The sequence below is a fragment of the Seriola dumerili genome, unplaced genomic scaffold (assembly GCF_002260705.1).
Source record: "Seriola dumerili isolate Sdu_G_001 unplaced genomic scaffold, Sdu_1.0 BDQW01000432.1, whole genome shotgun sequence".
Classification (NCBI taxonomy): domain Eukaryota; kingdom Metazoa; phylum Chordata; class Actinopteri; order Carangiformes; family Carangidae; genus Seriola; species Seriola dumerili.
Window position 1 is genome coordinate 1,896,083 of NW_019174687.1, and position 18,839 is coordinate 1,914,921.

The 18,839-nt window shown below is 40.1% G+C and overlaps 2 protein-coding genes across 6 annotated transcripts in view; one reads left to right on the top strand and one right to left on the bottom strand.

Annotated features, from left to right (window-relative positions):
* The first annotated feature begins 515 nt into the window (after positions 1 to 515).
* LOC111233951 (major facilitator superfamily domain-containing protein 12-like) lies at positions 516 to 12,462 on the top strand. Of its 2 annotated transcripts, XM_022761882.1 has the most exons (11): positions 516 to 1,215; positions 1,374 to 1,493; positions 3,913 to 4,123; positions 4,208 to 4,337; positions 5,846 to 6,085; positions 6,783 to 6,875; positions 6,965 to 7,057; positions 8,904 to 9,074; positions 9,187 to 9,281; positions 10,320 to 10,450; positions 10,555 to 12,462. In XM_022761882.1, exons 1-11 carry the CDS (start codon positions 1,068 to 1,070, stop codon positions 10,596 to 10,598), a joined length of 1,476 nt encoding a protein of 491 aa, XP_022617603.1. In that variant the 5' UTR covers positions 516 to 1,067; the 3' UTR covers positions 10,599 to 12,462. The 2 variants fall into 2 exon arrangements, with proteins under 2 accessions (XP_022617603.1, XP_022617604.1); XM_022761883.1 differs by lacking the exon at positions 9,187 to 9,281.
* Positions 12,463 to 13,069: 607 nt separating this feature from the next.
* depdc5 (DEP domain containing 5) overlaps positions 13,070 to 18,839 on the bottom strand; it is a 35,314-nt gene continuing 29,544 nt past the window's right edge. For all 4 annotated transcript variants that reach the window (XM_022761885.1, XM_022761889.1, XM_022761888.1 and 1 more), the window contains 4 exons: positions 17,558 to 17,729; positions 17,410 to 17,470; positions 15,499 to 15,581; positions 13,070 to 15,407 (listed from right to left, as the gene is read on the bottom strand). In XM_022761885.1, the coding sequence (XP_022617606.1) occupies positions 15,109 to 15,407; positions 15,499 to 15,581; positions 17,410 to 17,470; positions 17,558 to 17,729 (615 nt within the window). In that variant the 3' untranslated portion in view covers positions 13,070 to 15,108. The remainder of the gene's footprint in view (positions 15,408 to 15,498; positions 15,582 to 17,409; positions 17,471 to 17,557; positions 17,730 to 18,839) is intronic.

Genomic DNA, 18,839 nt, shown 5'->3' on the forward strand with positions numbered 1-18,839 from the left:
TTCTAGCTGTGGCATTGTGAGGCAGGCTGCAAATAACTTTACACTTCCTTCCAACATGACTTGTTTGCTTATCTCTGACTGCTGTAACTGGTTGAACTTGTGCTCTATTGAAGGACAAAGTCAAATGTAACAAAACCAGTATTGTACTGCTTTGAAGAGACTAAATGGTGTTTTGAAACATACTTTTTAACAATCGTAACATTATAACAACAAAAATATGTAGAAAATTTGACAGCATGTATATGTTTTGATCTTCACTTTTAGTGGCCAAATTGTCAGTAAAACTTTTGCCATATATTTGTCTTATTCCGCAGAGGTGGAATTTAGTTTGAGACATCACTCTTTTGTCATATAAACGATCTTTGCCTGTCAGACTGCCGTCACGTGAGGAAGCTGTGTTCGCGAGTCGACCGCTATTGGCTTAGAGGAGCGAGAATGGATTGTTATTGGTCCGTACCTCTCCTTACATCATCACCGCCCGGTCTGCATTATTGTTTACGTGTGTTTGTGTTTTTCTGTCCAGATGTGCTTCAGGTCTGTAGCCGGTTAGCTAACGGTGGAAGTGAAGCTGCTCAGTGTTCATTTAACGTCACCCCTGAAGCTGCTCAATGTGAAACGTGAGAAGAACAGGCAGTTTCAGGTTAATGATGAGTCATTTTTAACGGGATGGTTTTTCAGCATCTCACTTTCGTTATGTGTCGTTCATTTTACTGATTAGCCGTTTAAATGTAAGGGGAGAGATGTAATGACTGAAATCCCCTCTGCTCCTCTTGGGTGGCTGTGTTTCGGTTTCACTCCCTCTCTGATGCTGTTCCTCCCTCTGACACAGCTCTAGTGTCACCTGATTACAAAGTTACCGACACCGAGGTGGATATCTTTTTTATCACACAGAAGAAGAACGGACATTAAGTCCATGAACAGAAAGTAACGTCTGAATAATTGAACCGAGTGTTATTGTGTTGTCATCGGCTGCTTCTGAAGTGAAACAGTGGGTGTAACTTTGATTCAGCCCGTTTGAAGCTAATGAAGGCGCGGGTGGAGTTTTTCCTTTAAACGACTGTGTCGCGATGTCGGACACTGAGAGGTCTCTGCCGGCCCTCCGGAAGCTCAGCTATGCGGTGGGGCACTTTCTGAACGACCTGTGCGCGTCCATGTGGTTCACGTACCTGCTGGTCTTCTACCACTCAGTGCTGGGATTCCAGAACACCAATGCGGGTCAGTCTTTGTTTTCATACAGACTGTTTGCACTTGTATTGGAGTCATATTTGCCCAGGAGGATCTCTACTCTGACTCCAGTAATAGAGTTGTGTACTCTGTCCACCTCTGATTATTAAAGTATATTACTGCAGTGATACTGTCTCACTGTGGTGCAGGTCTGTTGCTGCTGGTCGGGCAGATAGCTGATGGTATCTGTACGCCTCTGATTGGCTACGAGTCTGACAGAAACCCTGGATGTGGGAACTACGGCAAGAGGAAGACATGGCACTTAGTTGGTAAGTCAGACAGAAAGATGGAAGGTATTACACTATGACCCCTCTTTACTGCCCCACGGGTTCCAGGAATGATTTACCCTTCAATGCTAAATTTTAACTTCAGATAATACAGCTGTTCCATACAGGAAACTCAAATAATCTCTCAGGTCCAGGTAGAGAGATAACACATTTTTACAGCTCCATGTTCCTTTCCATCAATATACAAAATTTAACATCTCAATACAGTCAAGCCCAAAATTGCGATATATCATATTAATGCAGGGTGGGAATGGTGGGGTGTTTTTTTAAAATATGTAATTATATTATTTTATTTTATGTTTCAAGTGTTTTTTCTAATATATAATAATATTATTCTTATTATTGTTGTTATAGTAATGTTGTTATAAATAATATGTGATCTTACAAACAGCAGTTCAGTGTTTTATTTGTCACATGTCACAATGTACAGTAAGCAGAGCAGTGAAATGAGGGTCGGACTCAGCAGCAGAAAAAAACCTTTTTCTCAAAAAATATTGCATATGGCGGAAAATGTTGCAATATACAAGCCTAATACTGATACACGCTGACACAAATTGATATAAGTTTTAAAAGTAGTAGCAGTCTGAGTGTTCCACATAGTGCTGATATCCTGCAGTCAACCAGTGGAAGGTAAAAGTTAATCAGAAGTCCAGTGTCTGTTCGTCAGAGTTTTCAACTCTAGAATAAATGATATTAATGCCACGGGATCGTCTGAATGAAAGCCAATACAAAACTAAGACAGTGTTTAGATTTATGTTGGAATGGAAAATGGAGCTGGTACCTGTTGTTTGTGTCAGTCAGCTGTTCTGCACATGCTATCATGAAGGGTAAACATGTAACTTCTTTAAAAAACTGCTGTCTGGACTGTTGGCTGTTATTGATCCAGTTCAGGTCAGACCAAGTTTTTCAAGACTCAGTAATGAGAGCTCTCAGAGGGGGGTATAAGTGGTCTAGAGGTGATCTGTCCTTGTAACTTTGCCCCTACACAAATTAAATGACACAATATATTAGTGTACTACACAATAAATTTAAGATAACAATTGGGCTCATGAACGTAGTGTCAAGTTATAACTAATAACACAGACTTAGTGTAATTACAATACTACATATTACTGATGTATAACTGACCCTGTTACACCTGACAGGTAAAAGTAACATAGTGACACACAGGTAAAGCTAGACTGTAAAAGGCCTGCGAGGTCATATCTACTGTAACAGAAGAGCTAACATTATCACAATTCACACAACCTCAGGTTGGTCATTGAGGGACAGGATGGCTATTTCTTTGCTTTGTCTTATAATAAATATTTAATTGTCTAAAATCCCAAATGTCCCGTACCATCAATTTTCATATTGTAGTAACGGCCACAACTTTAATACGAGGCATCAAGAGGTTGTTCTCTACTTCCTGTCTCAAAAACTAATGAGAGGCAGCTACTGTTCTGTACAGAGGAATGAAAACATGGAATGATTTGCTATCAAATATTTCACATTTAACAAGTCATAGTGTTTTTAAAAGAAGTGAATGGCACAGGACACCAGCCCCTCTACAAATAGGACATGTTTTACCACATAATATGTGACTACATGATCATTAATGAGGAACTTTTTTTAACCTTATTTTATTCTTTTTTTTTCTTCAGTCACTGTCTACACTGTTTTTAATGGTATTATTGTTATTTTTGAGCTGTACCAAATGTTTTACTGACTGTTTAGATAAAGTGTGGGAACTCATCATTGTTGTTATTGTTTTCAGTAGTGTTACTGTCATTTATATTTGTTGTTATTTTCTTGTTCCTTTTTTGTCTCTGATTTTAATTTACATTATTGTTTTTGCATTATGATGTCATGTTTATTGGAGTGGGCCTCAGGGAGAGAAGTCGTGACCTTGGCAGTGGCTGATGAGGATCCAAATGAATAGAAATTGTGTTCGGCAGAAGGTTTTTATATCCCAGTGTGTTTGACAGTGTAACACAACAGAACATCACTGAGCCTCATGCTCAGATGCAGTGGGTGAAAAGTGCTTTTGACAACTTCAGTGGACTCCATTACCCATAAATCATGTGATGCAGGGTCAGATATCTGGATGTGTTAGTGTGTGTGCAGATGTTGTGAAGAGGTTCTGGTGACGCCTGCTCTGAAGTTTGAGTTGCGTTTCCTGTGTGGATGTGACTGAGCTCATCTGCTGCCAGAGGATTAGAGATGAAGAGTTTTACAAACAGTATAAAATTCCTGTTTTTCTGCCCTGTGTGTTGTGTGTGGTGTGACGTGTGTGTGTGTCTGTCTGTGTGTGTGTGTCTGTGTGTGTGTGTGTGTGTGTGTGTGTGTGTGTGTGTGTGTGTGTGTGTGTGTGTGTGTGTGTGTGTGTGTGTGTGTGTGTGTGTGTGTGTGTGTTATCCAGGCACCCTGAGCGTGATGCTATCCTTCACCTTCATCTTCAACCAGTGTCTGGGCTGTGACTCTCTCACCCCTCAGTGGGCCAGCCTCATCTACTTCGTCCCCTTCATCATCATCTTTCAGTTCGGCTGGGCCGCCACGCAGATCTCCCACCTGTCCCTGATCCCAGAGCTGGTCACCTGTGAGCACGCTAAAGTCGAACTCACTGCATACAGGTACACTACACACAGTACACACAGTACACACAGCACGGGTGATCTGCTGGTTCTGAGTACAGTCTCTCCTCTGTGTGTTTGTAGATATGCGTTCACAGTGATTGCCAACATCACGGTGTACGCAGTGGCCTACCTGCTGTTCCATGTGCAGGCCAGAGAGGACGACGACCCGCTCAGCGACGCACTCGGACCAGCAGACATCCCCATCTTCAGGGTGAGGAGGATGGGCCCTCTGAACAGAACACTACTCTGTGAAATCACATTAAAATACATATTTTGACTCAGTCTTACCAACAATGTCCTCCACCAGCCACAGAACCTTGTCTTTGGTGAACAGGTGGCGAACGACAACTTGAATGATGTGTGTGTTTCATTACAGTGTGTCGCAGTCTCTGACACGGCACTGTATCGTTTACTTCATTAATCATTTAAATCTCCCGACATGGCAGCAGAATGGGTCAGGGTCTAATGAGTGTGGCAGCCACCCTCAGGACATTATTTTTTAGCAGAAGTCTGCACTTCATTTCCTCGGAGGTGAAGTTTTCTTCTCATCAGTGTCTGTCCTCCTCATCTGTCTGCTGCGTACACCAGTCACCAAAAGTATAAAAGTTATTTCAGAGAGGCAAAATTCAAAGAACGGCTCAAAGGATAATTAATGATTTTTTTTTTTGACATAGTGTGAACAGAGGAATCTCTGGCACTGAGACCCCATCATGACATCATACAGGAATCTCCCTCTGATGGAGTCTAGGCACTGGTGGTGGTGGAGGAGTTGAGCTGTAGCTGAGGATCTGGATGGATGGATGTGATGTGTATCAGGATTTCTGATTCGATTAAATCTGACACTGTAATAACACCATGACAAGTCTGACAGAGGTAAAGGTGAGAAGAGTGAACACCCTGGAAGCTCAACAAGGAAACAACAGAAAAATGTAAATAAAGGAGTGAGAGTAAAGACTTCCTTCCTGGTTGAATGTTTGCCACCTGTGCTGTGTGACCAGTTCCCTGTGTGTTCTCACTGTGTCTAGATGCGACACTTGCACTTTACGAGCAGCAGTGGAGCTGCATGAGTCTGCACGTAAAAAAAGAGGAAGCTTAAACTGAAAATCAATCACACACAGGGGAAGTTATGAAAGTAAATACATGTTATCTGCCAGTTGAATCAAATGTGATTTTAAGTCAATCAGGAAAGAGAAAAGTTAACATGACTTCAGTGTTGACCCTGCCAATAAGACAGATACAGGGAAAGGCTGGCTGCTGTGGAGGAGGTGGGGTGGTTGGTGGATAGACTGCAGCAGAGAGAGACAGAGTGGATTAAACATTCTTCAGCTGAGATGATCATTGGATGAGAGGAACAGATCCCAGTGAAATCATTGGATAAGAAAAGAGAGGTGGAACCTCACTGTGATGACAGAACAGGCTGACAGTCTTTCTGCTTGAAGAAAGCTTCATATATTTCATTTAGTGCAGTGATATCTTTTTAGACTGTCAGTATAATGGAGAACATGATGATTGGTTTTTTCATCCCATTAAATGGCACTTAGTGTTTTCTATGAAGAGGTCAGGGGTTTTTATTTGAGTATTTATCACTATTGATGCTGTTGGTTTTGCATCACAACAGAGACGTTGTATGTTTTAAGTTGAGTCGGCGACAGGCTGCACCCACACAGTGAAGGAGCCGGCTGTGTCACAGACTCTGACCTGTGCTGTGTTTAATGACAGAATCTGGCGTTGATCGTGCTGGGCATCGGCGCTCTATTCTCCATCTTCTTCCACCTGGGAACCAGGGAGTGGAAACGTGGAGCTGGAGGGGAGGCTGGAGGAGACGAGGAGGGGAGGAGGAGGAGGACAATGGAGGAGGAAGAGGAAGAGGGGGAGTGCAGGCCACTGATCCCTCGCCCACAGACCTCCTCATCTCTTCTTCAGTGGAAATGTTGGCTGCAGCAGCCGTCCTTCTACCAGGTAGGAGGAGTCAACCACACTGAACCACATCCTAATCTCTACTGTTATCAAAATAACACACACCAGAGCCTCGACTTCACCTTAACTTCACCTAAACTTCACCTCAACTTCACCTCAACTTCACCTCAACTTCTCCTAAACTTCACCTCAACTTCACTTCAACTTCTCCTAAACTTCTCCTCAACTTCACCTCAACTTCACTTCAACTTCACCTAAACTTCACCTCAACTTCACCTCAACTTCACCTCAACTTCTCCTAAACTTCACCTCAACTTCACTTCAACTTCTCCTAAACTTCTCCTCAACTTCACCTCAACTTCACTTCAACTTCACCTCAACTTCACCTCAACTTCACTTCAACTTCACCTCAACTTCACTTCAACTTCACCTCAACTTCTCCTCAACTTCACTTCAACTTCACCTCAACTTCACTTCAACTTCACCTCAACTTCACCTCAACTTCTTCTCAACTTCACCTCAATCTCTCCTCAGCTTCTCATCAACTTCTCCTAAACTTCTCTTAACCTTCACTTCAGCTTCTCCTAACTTTCACCTCAACTTCACCTGAAGTTGCTCCTCTCATCACGCAGAATAAGTTTTTTTAAATGAGCAGTTTGTTGTTTCATCTGTTTTATTTAGTCAAACATATAACAGAGTTTTCAGTGACAGATGTGTGTGTTCCTGTGTGTCTCTGTAGGTGGCCTTACTCTACATGTCCACCAGGTTAATAGTGAATCTGTCTCAGACCTACATCTCAATGTATCTGATTAACACTCTGGGGCTGCCAAAGGTAAAACACAATCCTCATATGTTTGATATTTTATATGAAATGTTCTTTTCCTGAACATGTTTCTCTCCTCCTCTTGTTCCCTCTAACAGAAGTTCATAGCGACCATCCCGTTAGTGATGTACCTGAGTGGCTTCCTGTCCTCCTTCATCATGAAGCCTCTCAGTAAACTCATTGGAAAATGTGTAAGTAGAACCTCACACCTCAGCCTGGTTCCACACCTCTGAATCTCAGGTCAGCAGAGGTAGTCCAGTCCAGCAGACTACTTTCACCTTTGACCCTGAATCAATATAAAGAATAAGTCAGGCCATGGCCGAGTTCATTAGGAATCTCTGTTTTATCGTGTCTCCGCCTAATAAGTTTGAAATATACCGGGCCTCCATATTTTGTTGACGATGAGTACCTTCCCTCCTCAGCACACTTGTCACCACACATACACATGCCCTTTAAAAATACAAATGGGTTCCCTCTTTACTTGTATACACTGCAGTGAACTACAATTTTAAAGCTTTGGCCATTTTATCATGCATTCTTCATTCAGTGTTCATCCAATTAATGTATGTGTCCAGAATTCCTACCACAGATAAATATCTATAAATCTGCTTAATTCAGGTGCCTGAGTCAAAGTAATCCAGTGACTGTTGTATGTATCCATGGTTACAGTGCAAACAGAACCTGCCAGAAGCTCATGCAGCAACTTCTCATGGTGCAGATTTGCCAATCATATAGGTAAAACAATGTGGCTCAGGTGTAACCCACACAAATCACATTCATCCCAGATGCAAATAAGAAAATGAAAAATAACATGGCAGTGAAGTGCTGAGGTTCAAAATGTCCCATCAACATGGCTCCTACACCTCTGGAGATGAAAGATAATATCTTTATCTTAAATAACTCTCCTCCTCCATTCATACACAGATCACTGCTCCGTGTCAAACCTTTGGACTTACAGAGAAAAACAACAACAACTTTAAATTATTCTGAAAACAACAATAAAGTCAATCCAGACAAAAGTAACTGGCAACCATTCTGATAATTCATTAGTCATTTTATTTTTTAAACAAATACCGAACATTATCTGGTTTCAGTTTTTCGTTCTCGTGTGTGAGTGTTGCTCTCACTGTTGCTCGGGCTGAAGAAGGATCACTCTGGGCTCCCGGAAATTGTGACATTGTTACATTTCTCACACTTCTGACATTTTATAGACCAAGAAAATAATCTGCAGATTTATGATTATCAAATTACTTGTTAGTTGCAGCTCTATAACAATATATGAAATGATTATCTAAGACATATAGTAACTATGTCAGAAGCCTTTAAAGGACTAAAAACATATTTTATCAATCAGCTTCTGACGGGTCGCTTATCTCACCTCAGACATTCATGTATTTCTTCTACTTCTTCTTTTGTTTGAAGTGGGCGGTGACGTGTCTCAACGCTCTGTACCAATCAGAATTCAGTACCATTCAAATCCAAATGTGATGACAGTTGTGGGGTTGTTTCCTCATGTTGCTACGCAACAATCTGATCAAATCTGATCAAACCACACACACACAATCCTGATGATGCAGATTAACTGAATCGTAACCTCTTTATAAATAATATCTAAGGATGTTTGATGCTTATTTCATTGTGAATATTTATAATATAATATTGACTACATATGTAACTATATCTAATAAAGAAATACTTTAATGTTTTTGGGTCTTTTTGAATCAGGAGAAGTTTTGAATAACTAAAACCTCTATTGTTATTATTATTTTTATCATTATTATTATTTTATATTATTATTTTGTCTTTGTCATTGATTGAACAGGGTAGAAAACATTAGAAACCCTTCTCAGTGTGATGCAGTCCACTAACCTGAGAGGTGGAGGTTGAGTGACTGGTTCTCTGTGGTTTCATTGAGAAAACAACTCTTCAGTGTGTTGATCCTGATCTGGTTCTGTGTCTACAGTTAGATTTCACCAGAGCTGGATCTGAACCAGCACATGTCATGCTTTGTGTGTGTCTCTCCTCTGACTGGTCCAGCTCACCTATTTCGTGGGCCTGCTGCTGATCATGGGGTTCTCCTACTGGGTGCTGGTGGATGACAAGATGGGTCAGAGGGTGTACGGGGCAGCGGTGCTGCTGGGGGCCGGCTCGGCCACCATCCTGGTCATATCGCTTGCCATGACCGCTGAGCTCATCGCCGATCAGACTGTAAGTGTGTGTGGGTGTGTGTGAGAGAGAGAGAGAGGGGGACGTTGGTGTGATATAACCTCACTGATAGTGTCTGTCCACTGTCTTCAGCTCTGTGTCTCTGTCTCTGCAGCAAAGTGGAGCATTTGTTTATGGAGCCATGAGCTTCACTGATAAGTTGGCTAATGGAGCAGCTGTGATGATCATACAGGCAGTGCATCCTTGCCAGTTAGTACACACACACACACACACACACACACACACACACACATACACACACACACACACACTTAGAAAGTTTATTGTTAGATGTATCCCACCTTCATTAACATAGGATTTATTGCAGGACTGCTAAGGACATCAGTTTTAGCATCAGTGTTCCTAATAAACTGGTGACTGAGTGTATGCTATGTTAATGTTAGTCATTATAGGCCCTCTGCTAACATTAGGTTAGAAAGGTTCAATGATACCATAGTTACATTTTTCATATTAAAATTAGCTTTATTGACATGACCATGATTAAAGCGACTGCACACTGACTTTACACTGACTTTACGCCCCTCCATGTTAACAGATGGGACATGAGATCAGTATGTTTCTGCAGTACCAGAGGCTGCAGATTCAGGACTTTCAGGACTGAAATCCTGAGACTGCATTTCTAGGACCCTAGGTTTTCGCTACAACGCCAAATTGGTTAGGGTTAGCATTGCTTAGCTATCTTTGTGTTTATAATCCATCCTCTGAGCAGCTGCTTCTTCAGGGCAGACTGGAGGCCACAGTGACTCAGTATCAAAAGGTGACGAGAGAGGAGGAGCTAGCTGGTTAGCTTGCTAACTGCAGTAGAAGAAAAGAAACATGATAGAAATAAAAGCAAAACAAGAGTTAACATTGGTGTTTGTTTCCAGCTCTGGAGACAGCTCTTGGTGAATAAGGGAATGAAGTCTGATGCTGAACTCAGATGTTAATGCGGAGGTTAGCTTTGTAGCAATAGCAAAACTTACAAATAGCTCCTTTAACAACAACAAAAAGTACATACACTATACAACATACACTACAATACAATACACAATTATATTACCAAACTACATGGTATACTATAATGAAAGATAAATATTGTCCAGACAAATTAAAAAGTGGAAGAATATATATGAGAAGATCAGATTGTTAAGAGGAGCAGAATTAACTCATGAGGATTTAGAATGTGAACGTGCAGTTTCTCCTCCAGACTGTGACGTGCTCTAACATGTTGATGTCTCTCTCTCTCAGTACTGTGTTGTGTTGCCCGGCCTGTGTGTGGTTCTATCATTACATCATGGTCATAGTGACAGGGGGCATGGCTGTCATCGCAGCTTTGGCCCTCTGCTCCATCCTCATCTGGCCAATCAGGATCAGACCCCGTGAGTTGTACAGCTACACTAGAATGTGTTTGTGTAGTGTTTAGTTTATCTGCATATTGATCTGATTCACAGCTTCTTTCCTGTGTGTGTGTGTGTGTCTCTAGGGGGTGTGTCGGTCATCTCTGAAGATGCAGCCAGAGTCAACTAATAGCCCCTCCCCCACCCTCCATCAAACTGACTCCTGCTTGGACAGGTCTCACCTGGAGGAGCATCTTTTACTTTTCTTTCTGTTTTAGATGAATTTTTAGTTTTTCAGGGAGAAGTCTCAGGAGGATTCTGATTGGCTGCTGCAGATTTAGCAGCTGTGTTAAAGTTACAGGATCAAGCAGCTTTTTTTTTTTTTAACTTACAGTAACTGACAGTTTCAGTCATTTACAGCCTGGATCTAGTTTTTCCATAATTTTCCAGGAAGTCTTTGACTGCTCACAGAATGTTAATCACAAACATCAGAGTAATGTAAGTTCATTTCATTACAGTAAAACGAACACCTGAAGTCAGCTGATTACAAGACGTTGGTGAGAGAGAGAGAATTGTGAAAGAATGAGGCGTAATGAAAACGTCTTCCTGATTGAGCTTCATGAATCGATTGATGGAAAATTAATCTATAACTATTCTGATAAAGAACAATTTTTTGTCATTTTTCAGTATTTACTGGCTTTAGCCTCCTAAATATAAAGATCTGCTGCTTTTGTTTTATCTTATTGTAAACTGGATGTTTCCTGGACTGTTGGTCCAGTGATTTAAAGGCGTCTGTTTCAGCTCTCAGGAGATGTGATGAGCATTTTCACACGTTTCTGACATTTTATGGAAAAAAAATGATGAAAAGAGAAAAATGAGCTTTACAGTGTAGTGATGCAGGCAAAGGAAGGTTGATGGCAATTATACAGAACTTTGGAAAATGATGAGAAAACAGGCTCCAGGATCAAGAAGTTTATTTTGCAGCATGTCTGCTGTATTAGACCGTGCAGAGCAGCAGAGGATACACAGACACTGTGAGCACAGCTGAGCTCAGTGTGGATCACTCCACATGACAAAGGGAACTATCTCTCTGCTGCTGCACAACATCTGATGAGGGACAAAAACCATGTGATGAAGGGAACTAGATTCAGTGTGTGGCATCTTCAAATGGTCCAGCTGAGAAACACCAAAGAAGAAGAAGCATAGACCACTTTAAATCCTGTCAGTATTTAACAACATCAGCTCGTTAGTGACGCTGATGAGACAGAAAACTAAATTCCACAAATCTCTCCTGTGATCTGTCATTAAAGGGTCATTGCACTACATTTTCTTCAACACAACGGCACATTGTTAAACTGCTACATTTACAGTGGCACAGACTATCAGTGGTCACGTGAAAACTGACCTTGAGATCTACAGAGTGAAGCCTCGCTGCAACGCACAGATGGCACTTAAAAGAAAAGAAATTAACCTTGCACTAACCATAAATGTTACTGTTGGAGCAAAAACAAATCAGTCAGTTCATCTTTTCTCAGCTGACTGAAAGGCAGCCCCTTCACAGGCTGTTGGGTCAGTTAACATGCACTTGTTAATCTGGCTAAGAGCTTGTGTCCCAGTAAAGTCTCATTTACTGGAGCTGTATAGTTGTTTTAAAGCTGGTGCAGTGGGCAGGAGGGATTCTGGGAACAACTTCCTTTTATGTAGAAATGTTTCTATTTTGATCATTTTCTTTGTTTATAATCAAACCAAATGTAAATGAACACAACAAATGTTTTTATAATCAACACAAACTGGAAAATCAGAATGGGCTATAAAGTCAGTACTATCAATAGCATCCATATCATATGTGAATATCAATATAAGGGAATCACACTAGTAAATCACCAGAGTGGGTACTGGTGTTTGACTGGAAGCTATGGGAAATCTGTGTTCACTTTCAGTTCAGTACAAAACAGGTCTTCTGTCATGTATTCTGTGTGTTTGCAGGACTTCTGTGATTGTGCTGTTGTTTTATAAAGGGACTCACTAAATAAGTTTCATCTGGTGAAACTGAAGCTGTGTCTGTGTTTGACTTCAATTCAGAACTGTTTGTCATTTACATCAGAGCATTAAGTGAAGCACATTAACAGTCATCATGAGAGAAAACGTTCAATAAAAATGAAGACAGGCATTTCAGTGACAACTGGGCAAATTCATTCAGTTGGGGAAGATGATGTGATCAACTAGAATCACCTCCTCCTGGTTGTTTCCTCCACCAACCAGCCAAGTGACAGAAAACATGGTCACAGTCTCTCCTTCCTGAGCTACAGTGTTAATAATGACATCATGAACATTATGACATCACAGAGAAGTTGACGTTTGACCTTTTAGATATAAAGTGTCATCACTTCATCATTTTATCCTATTGGACATTTGAGTTAAATTGTGTCATAATTAGGGAATCAGTTCTTGAGTTATGGCCAAGAATGTGTTTTGGGAGGTCACAGTGACCTTTGACCTTTGACCACCACATTCTTATCAGTTCATCCTTAAGTTTAAAACTGCCTTTTCCATCTGATGCCAATTGCTCTGTCACTTTTGTATTGTTTTTATTTTTCTTAATGTGTTTTTAATCTCAATTTGTGTAACTCTGTTCGGTGTCCTTTAAATAAAATGTATTATTATTATTATTATTATTAAGCATAAAATCCATCATGGAGAACTTTATGGTCCAAGACGCTTTTTGGTAGAGCTGGACTTGTGTGTCAGATTTCAAGTCAATCAGACTTATTGTGTGAGGGGTGTGGCCTGCCAGTTCTTGATTTTCGCATAAAGCTGTAACATAACAAAATGTGACAAACTGAAGGGGTCTGAATGGAACTCTGAATGCTCTGTATTACTGAGTGTTTTCATATGAAGACTGAGATCTGAGAATATCCTGGAGTGTTATTCTCACAACACATTGACACACACTCCCTGCCTAGATCACACATCAGACAGCTGTAATGTTTCCCATTTTGTTTGAATTGGCAATACTTATAATTGGCAATACAAATAATGAATGACACTTGGAAAACAAACTGGAGATCATCACCTGCCTGATCCAATCTAAGGATTCAGCTACAGATCGGTCATGAAACTGTCTGTGCCTCTACTTACTGAAAATGACTGACGTGACTGGTGGTTGTCATATAATAAAATGAGGAAGTCAAAATCTGTCTGGTGCTTCACAGGCAGCAGAGCGTTCCTTCCTGGTTTGACTGGTTTGTCTTGTGTAGACAAGAAAATTCGACTGAATACTATAGGTCTTATCACTTATATTGTGCAGATAAACAAAGAATTAACAGAACACAGGGGCAGAATCTCTGCTTTCAAGGCATACATTTGATATGTCAAATGTTTTATCATCTATCATCCAAATCAGAGGTTCAAGTATTTAATACTGTAAACCCCTGCAAAGATCAGGCCAAGTCTGTCAGTGTGGCCTCCTGAACTACAGACAACGTAGTGAACGGTTATCATCAGAGGTCAAAAATATAGTTGAACAATAAATAATAATGTCAGTCAAAGATGGAGTGTTAAAAGGAATGTAAAGCTTCATAACTGCCAGTCTCTTAAAAAAAACCTTTTATCTCTCTGGCTGTTCTCTGACATCACTCCATGTTTGCACTGCAGTTTCTGTCCATTTTATTTCAGTGGCAGATTGTGAGTGTGTGAATGTATCCACTATATAGTCACCTCAACAATGGAACGAAAAAAGTAGTGTATGTGACATGAATGCTGCAAATAATTCCATAATACAAATACATGCTGCATTTTATACATGTGAAAATTACCGTCACACATCTGTGATGCCAAATCATGTGAATGAGTGTAGAAAGGAGCGATTTCAGATGCTTCAATCACATCATCTTCAACTTCCAAGTGTCCGTCTCTTCATCAAAAACCTCAATAGAAACAAGTCTCTGACTTTATTGTGTCATCCTTCACATTTTGTTTATGTGATTTATTGTGTCTTTTCTCATATTGTCAAAGAAACGGAACTCAAAACTAAAAGTATCGTTAGCTTGTTACCATTGCTAGCGTTAGCTTGTTCGTTAAAATACTGAAAGGAGCTATTTGTAAATTTTGATATTGCTACATAGCTAACGTTAGCATTAAAATCTATTTACTTACTACTTGCTAAGAGCTTCAGTCATTCTTGAAAACTTACAAACAGCTTCTGTAACAAGGGTTTATGCAGTGCTGCTTCAGCAGTATATGGGTAATTAAACTGCTCTGGTTTAGTTTTCTGAAGAAAGGCTGGTGCTCAGTGTGTTTAGCGACCGATGTTTTCAGGTTAGCTAGTTTACGTCATGGCTTACATACATAGGAAATGTGGTCAGGAAAAGGAAATGTTGCATGGGGAACAGGTGGGTGAAAGCTTTATAAATAACTTTCATTACACTCCATTTCAAGTAACAAAATTATTTGCTGATGAGATCTGTTATATTTCTAACTCATCTGATTTCCTGTCTTTTGTCAGTTGAACAGCAGCAACAATTACTTATTTAAGTAAGTATTATTATTACTTTAATAATAATATTCTCTTCTATCTAAATAATTATCAGTAAAGTGTTTGATTCCTTCTTGTTGTGTGATACATTCAATATTTAAGAAGCACATGAATCCTGGTTTCTCCTCCTCTGCGTTATGTTTTCCTCCAGTGTTCTCTCCTCGTGTCAGGGAGCGCTAGCGTTCATCTTCTCCTGGCAGCTGTCCCACAAGTTCAGCAGTCTGTTGTCCTTGTTGGTGCAGAAGTCGGTGAAGTCTCTGAGCAGGCGATCGGCCAGCCTCTCGTCACCCAGCATGCCCGTCCTCCAGGCTTTTGTCAGCATGGTGTTGTAGGCCCAGTAGTAACCGACCCGCTCCTCGCCGCCGAACGGCCCGTGGCTGTTGGAGGTGGTGGAGTTTCTGCGCCGGCGTTGCTGCCCACTGGAGTACTTTCTCTTGGAGTACGGCAGCTGCAGGAACACGGTCCCTGACAGAGAAGAAGCAGTGTGGGATTTAGGCTTCACAGTGTTTAGTGATCAAAAAGTGGTTTGTGTGTTTTCAGATGAGATGTGACAAACCTGTTACGTGAATATACTGGGGCTTGTTCTCAGACGGGAAATTAAAAGCAGAAGCAGAAAACTTGTCATGCACGAAGCCAAATCTGGAAGAAAGAGAACAACGTTTAGCCTACACATTTTTGCAGAATGTAAAATTCTGAAAGTTCAAAAATTCAGAAATTGTTTTTGGTATGAAGTGATATTTGTGCTTCATTCCTAAGCCAGCAGGAGTTTGTGTAAGGACGTAAAAAATATATTGTGTTTAAGAAAAGTGTTATTCAAACTTCTTGGTTAACTTTTCATTTGTTATAAATATATTTATTTTAAGGCTTTAACAGTTACTATGAATTGAATAAAATGAATAAATCTAAATCTAAAGTACAATCTGTTTAACAGAGTGTAGTGCATCTAATTTTCAAATAATGTTTATAAGGTGATTAACAGAGTTAATACATTTTTTACAGGCACTCATAAGCACCACTTGCTTAAAACAATAAAGATAGAGTTAAAGTTCAGTTGCTTATAGCCGGAAGGAAAACACAAAATGACTGTAATGCTTTGGCTGTGTAGCTGGTAATCCTAACAGCTAGATTAGCTATTGTTTATCCAGCAGTGTGTGTAACCGAACACAATAAACTGTTACTTCCCCCAGTGCGTCTTTATCTACCTAGTAGTCAACAATAACCTGGAGGCAATCAGAAACAATCTCTTCCATTTTTCTGATTGGCTGTAATTGTGTACTTACAGTTATAGTCACAACTTTACAGACACTTAGGTTGAAGTCATGAAAACTCAACAACTCCACAGATTTCATGTTATCAAACTATAGTTTTGGTAAGTCAGCAAGGTCATCATCTGTGTTGTGCATGACACAAGTCATTTGTTTCCAGACAGATTGTTTCACTTTCAATTTTCTCTATCACACCTCCAGTGGGTCAGAAGTTTACATGCACTAAGTTGACTGTGCCTTTAAACTATCTATAACTAAATATCTATATCCACAGTAAAGAATCCTGTATCAACATAACCTGAGAGGCTGCTCAGCATGAAGACAATGCTCCACAATCAACATAAAAAAGCCAGACTACAGTTTAAACTGCACATGAGACAAAGATCTTACTGTCTGGAGAAATGTCTCTGTGGTCTGATGAAACTCAAACTGAACTTTTTGGCCATAATGACCATCATGGAGAAGAAAGCTGAGGCTTGGAAACAGAAGAACATTATCCCAACTGTGGTGCAGGGGGGCGACAGCATCATGTTGTGTGGGGCTTTGCTGCAGGAGGGACTGTTGCACTTCAAAAAATAGATGGCATAATGAGGAAGGAAAATCATGTGGATATACTGGAGCAACATCTCAAAACATCAGCCAGGAAGTTAAAGCTCGGTTGCAAACGGGTCCACATGGACAATGACCCCAAGCATAGTTCCAAAGTTGTGGCAAAATGGCTTGAGTACAACACAGTCAGAGTACTGGAGTGGCCATCACAAAGCCCCCACTTAAGTCCAATAGAAAATGTGTGTGCAGAACTGAAAAGACATGTGAGCAATGAGGCCTCAATCCTGACTGAGTTCACCTGTTCTGTGGAGGAATGGACAACGATTCAAGCTACTTACTGTGAGAAGCTTGAGGCTGCCTGAGATGTTTGACCCAAAACAGTTTAAAGACAAAGCCACCAAATACTAACAAGTGTCTGTAAACTTCTGACATATTCTCTCTACTATCATTCTGACATTTCACATTCTTAAAAAGTAGTGCTCCTAACCTACCTGAGACAGATGATGTTTATTAGAATTAAATGTCAGGAAATATAGATGATAATTTCTCTACCAAATATAATTGAAGTGAAAAAATCTCAAAATATTCCAGTAGAAGCTCAGGAGGGAAACACAGATGTGATGTCACAGGTTAGTTACAGTGAGAGCAACAACCTGTACAGTATGGCCTCCTGAAACAGCTGCATCCTGTCCCAGTATGTCTCTGGTTCAAACCCTGGTAGAAAAGACAAACCAGACAGATGTAGAATGACTGTACACATCACACACATGAACACAGACCTCAGTCAAAGAGCATCTCTACCTTCAAACAGGTTGTCCTTGCCACTCTTCAGCAGACACTGGATGTTCAGAGGGATGAAGAGCTGGGCTCTCAGCGGGTCTCCATACAGGTACGACGTCAGAGCGAAAGGAACCTCCAGCACGGGAACCAACAGGAAGCCACAGGAGGCTGCTTTCCTGTGCCAGCCTTGAACCTGACAGATAACAGCTGGTTAAAAAGTGACAGTTCAGTCTGTAGTGCTTCTCTTTTATTTTACTTTAAAGTTCACAAGGTGACAGCAACATCAGTGCAGACTCCTCCGAGTGTTCACCTAATGTCAAATCCTTTACTCTGTGGGACAGATGATATATGATAAGATCAACAATTTGTGATGGTAACTAGCAAATGAGCTAACAATGATTTTTTTTTTATTATCATTGTCCCTTTGTGTTCTGTATTATTGGTGACCTTGGATTTATGAGGTTTTATCTGAGTGGTTTTGAGATACTGAGCTTCAAAGTTTTCTCATTCTAGATAGAACTGATGGACAGATCAATTCACAACTGATCAAAGTAACAAGCTCCAAAATTTTCAGTCAAGTCCAAATATACAATATTATGAAACTTTTTTTTTTTTTTGGGAGGGGGCCTGGGTGGGGGGGTGGGGGGTATTCCCATTGGGGAGAGGGGGATTTTGTTTTATATATATTTTATGTTTCAGGCTTTTTTTTATAACAAATAAATGCATTTAAAACAATATATATAATAATACCAAAATATATATATGGTACCAAAAGTTTTTAAATGGGGTTTTCTAGATCAAATTAGTTGTTTTATTGGAAAAAAACAAGTTCAGTTCCACTTTGTTTTTATACACAAAATCAATGTATGCATTATAGAACCAATTATTTCAATTTTTAGGGACATTAGGGATTCATAAAATGAACCTACACAAATGTTATTTTTTTGGCAAAGACTAGTTTTATGTGAAAATGTCAGTCAGACCATTATAATTTAAACAATCTCAAAGAGATGCTGTGTTTTATAAAATTAATTTTCTCTAACCTTCTTAACTTCTCTAAATGAGAAAGAAGTAAAGTTCTGCAGAAATTTCAACTGAACATGATGCATTTCTATATATATTAATGCATCATCAGAGTATATTTGCTACCATTCTTTCAGTTCTTGCTTAAGAACATTTCCCCTTTGCAGAAATATTCTTCCTCATTTTGTATAAACTGTAGTTTGAAAGCCAGATTTTAGTCATATTCAAATCAAAACACCATGAAAGCAGCTGCAAAGATTAAATATCAGGGTTTTGTCTG